At 45.4% G+C, this 4,243-nt stretch overlaps 1 protein-coding gene across 1 annotated transcript; it reads right to left on the reverse strand.

Moving 5' to 3' along the window:
- Positions 1-1,649: 1,649 nt before the first annotated feature.
- Positions 1,650-2,494, reverse strand: LOC127765904 (uncharacterized). Its single transcript, XM_052290873.1, has 2 exons — positions 2,348-2,494; positions 1,650-2,107 (listed from the first exon to the last, which is right to left on the reverse strand). The coding sequence occupies exon 2, from the start codon at positions 2,088-2,090 to the stop codon at positions 1,824-1,826; it is 267 nt and encodes an 88-aa protein (XP_052146833.1). The 5' UTR covers positions 2,091-2,107; positions 2,348-2,494; the 3' UTR covers positions 1,650-1,823.
- Positions 2,495-4,243: the final 1,749 nt, after the last annotated feature.

Consider the following 4,243-nt stretch of genomic DNA (forward strand, 5'->3'; position numbering starts at 1 on the left):
CAACGTATGCCCGTGTCTTGACTACTTACACATGCACACGAACTACCACACGCGACACACACGCCCAGAACACACTATGGCGTGGTTTATTCCTAGCAAACTCCCCTAAACCACAACACCTCCATACGTCCTGACCTACAGAAGCCCCGGCTCGTCGTCAACGTCCGTGAGGACGGCCCTCTCCATCTTCGGTTCCATGCAGTCCTTGGCAAGGTGGCCACGAACACCGCAGTCGAAGCACCTTCCTCTGTGATGCTTGCTAGCACTCGAGCTCATGCTGCTCGCGTCGTCGTCATCCTTGTCATGGCCGCCGCTACGGCCAGCACCCTTCTCGCTATTGACACGGCGTGCGTCACCGCCGCACGCCCTCTCCTTGCTGTTGTGCCGACACCAACGCGCCTCCCACTACTCCTCGGTGAGGAGCAGCCGCTCAACACCATGCGCAACTTCTTCAACGTCGGCATCCTCCGCCACGCGTAGCCAGCCGATGACCTCCTCCACGGACGTGGTGTTGAAGTCCGTAAACATTTCGATCACCACCGCGACCTGCTTCATCTTATTGGGGACCACGCGCAAGGATCTTCTTCACCACATGGCTGTCCTCCATTGCCTCGCCATGCTTGCGCCAGGCTAGCGACAAGCCCATTGATGTGCATCGCGAAGTCGTCAACGGACTCCCCATCATGGAACGTGACGTTCTTGAACTCTTTCAAGAGACGTTGCATGCTGGCGGACTTCGCGCGATCATCGCCGACCCTCATCTTCTCCACCGCAGCCCGCGCCTCTTTCGCGACTTCTTCACAGCGAGCCCGACCTTCACCTCCGACGGCACGCCACGCAGGATGGCCGCCAACGCTTGCCTGTCCTCACGATGCTCGAGCTTGTCCTTCTCCACCGTGTCCCACAGCCCCAGCGCCTCCAAGCTCACCCGCATGACCAAGGACCACTCATGGTAGTTGGTCCTAGTCAGCAACGGCAGCTCCACGGCACCGGAGTTGGCGATGACGCGCTCCACGGCGGCACCAGAGTTCGAGCTGTCTCCAATCTTCATCTAACCTGCTCTAATACCAAATGTTGGCGTTGCCCAGGAGTCACTCCCTCATCACACACGTGAGGAAGAAGAACAGTAGCACTAAAAACAAACTTATTTTGCGGGGATGAACGCCTATTTCTTGGCTATTTTTGATAGCAAAGACACACACCACACCAAACACATCATCTACTGCAGCTTTATACACAACGGCGACACAGTGCCCACACACCCACGTTTGCTACCTTCACGCACACCCACGCCTGAAATCCCACAACCCGGCCTGCACTCGTTCGTGAGCCACCGCGGTCCCGCAACGTACGCCCACGCCTTGACTGCTTACACACGCACATGGCACACACGCCCGGAACACACCATGGCGTGGTTTATTCGTGACACCCTTCACCTTCAGCAGGTCAAGGAGACGCTCGGCTGCCTCACCGTTGCCGGATGCCCACCTCCATGTTTCTTTTTTTTTAAGAGGGGGTGGGGGTGGGGGTTGATACGAGATAGGTTTCATGTGTAAGCCAACTAGTAAGGATTAAGTTAGAGAATACACTATTAACAACGTCAACCTTAATATAATCGAACAAAAATCGTTGCACCAAAAGACACTCTCTTGTATTAAAATCAGCAACAGTTTAATTAATTGCTCACAAGATCATCCAAATGAATAGCGCCAAAGACATAACCTCGCGTCTCTGGTCGATACTTTCTTCAATGCTTCAAGCTAAAGGAGCAACAGCTAGTGAGACGATGGCATAGCAACCAGGCAAACGCATCAGAAATCCAATCACTTTCCAGCCCTCTTCTGGTACTGGTCCTTGACCCACTTGATGCCACTGCTCGTCCCGGACTTCACCTTGTGCGCTCCGACCAGCGCCGCCGCCTTCGCCTTCACGAGGCCCTCCGACGCCGCGGCCTTCACGTTGCCGGCCACCGTCTTCTTCTCGCTGTTCCCGCTGCTGCCTCCTCCTCCTCCTCCTTTCTTGAAGCTTCCGTCGCCACCAGATGAGCCCCACTGGTCTGCCCAGGTTGGGGCATCCTTCTTGGAACCCATGGAGACGCTAGCTGGAGCTGGAATAACAAGATGAACTGCACGTTGTTTCGCTAGTTTTACAAGAAGAGAAGAATATTTTTTTTATGTGTATCAAACAGAACAGTGTTTTCTGAAGCAGAACTCGAGCAAATGAATAGAGAAAATTCTCACTGCTCTGGTGAGCAGTATGTGCAATATCTTACAGGTTCTCAAAGGACTACTATGAGCAGAGAAGAAAAAAATGGAAATAACGGAATGGAGAAAAGAAGAAAACAAACATTGAGATTAATCTGATGACGATATGTTTCTTCCCTTCTTCCTTTGGGCTGTGACCTTCAAGGCTTCTTTTATACACACAGGAGATGTAAAAAAAAAAAAAAGAGGGGAAATTACCTTTGCTTCGTGAGGTGGGAGTATATATATATATATATATATGCAGAGAGATATGCTTTGCTTTAATTTGCTCTCAGCACGAAAGGAAGAATGCCCTGGTGACAACTTCATCGGATCCTCTGAGAAGATGAGCTGTCAGCCTGCCCTGCCAATACTGCAGAGCCAACTGTCTCGCTTTCTGCAGCTTCCAGTACGCCGATGATGCCAAATGGGCCTTTATTGCAGCGATAAAGTGAGGAAATAAAAGAAGGCGGCAGAATTTTATGAATTTTCTGAACCGCAATGCCAACCGAGCTAGCAGAATTACCGAGTGTATAATTACAGCTCCTATTTTAGAAACGTTCAGATCTTAAAACTAACTGCCTCTGGATGCAAACGTTCCTTTGGATCGAAGGAATTCCATAAGATTTAAATCTTTAGGGAAGTTTTCCTATGAAGCTCTTCGCAGTAAAGGAATATGATGCCAAAATTCATATGGATTGACCTCATTTAACCCCATTTCCAAAGAAAAAGAAACATGAGGTTATTTTTCTTTTGACAAGTCCAATGCAGTCTCTTCCTTTATGTCTCCAGTTTCTCTCTATTACAAGCAAGTTCATTATTTACTTCCTGCGAACCAAAGGAAGGAAATTTAGTATTCATGTGTTTTAGAACTCTATAGGATTCTATAGGGTATGACTATTCCTATGTTTTTTTATTCCCGTGTTTTTAAAATCTGGCGTTCCAAAGGAGCCAAATATAAACATAATCCAGTGAAATCTTTTATGAAATTTCCTTCTCTTTAAGGCATCCCACCATTTAACATGTACTATTATCGAATTCTCCTATCAAAATTGCCCGGACATAATTAATGAAGAAAACTACTAATTCTCCTATCAAAATTGCACGGACATAATTAATGAAGAAAACTACTATATCCAGTAAAATATATGTATCGATTATATGTAACGGACTCAAATTTTTCAGAGAAAAATTTTTGCGAAAAATTTTAGTTGTACTCTTCTTATTCTTCTGTTGAAGTGATCTTACCTTCTGTTAATCTCTTTTAACTTGGATTTAAAACTTTATTTACAAAGTTAATCGCTCTCTTTTAAATTTTACAAAACCTCTCTATTTATTTTCTTTAATCTCTGACTTTGGCTCTATATTATATTTCCTTTGAATTCCATTCCTGAACATCTCCAACCTCCACAAATACCAATTGTTATTTTCCCCAGAACCAATACCTTTCCTTTGGATCTCCACCTAAATATTCCCATAGCCCATAAAATATCCTTTTCAATCTCCCTAAGTCAGCATACCCATCCCTTAGAGTTTATCAATCTACCACCAATTCTGTTCCTGTAGAAATTCCATCCGGATATACTTCCGAGTCCAAATCTATACTCCCACAAATATTTCCCCTTTGAAATCCCGTTCCTCCAAATTATCCATTCAAGATTTCAAAGTCTACTATTTAGTTTGGGCCAATATTTCCCCGATTGACCCGACTCTCTGTTATATCCCATTAACCATTTTTATCTTTGGGGCTAAACCATTATAACTCCCTTTCTGTTAGATTTTATTCTGGATCAACCCCTATCTAAACCTTTGTCTCCTTTTAATCGATCCAAAATATTCTGTGGTCAAGTTCCTATTTTGATTCATCCACCAATTTGATTTCTATGACTTGATCACATTCTTGGAACAAGAATAATATTATCATAAATATTTAAATGATTGCTCTTGTGCTAAGAAACTTATCCCTTCTATTTAAAATCCAACTTCCTTTAGCCACAAAT

This window comes from Oryza glaberrima, chromosome 3 (assembly GCF_000147395.1).
Source record: "Oryza glaberrima chromosome 3, OglaRS2, whole genome shotgun sequence".
Taxonomy (NCBI): Eukaryota; Viridiplantae; Streptophyta; class Magnoliopsida; order Poales; family Poaceae; genus Oryza; species Oryza glaberrima.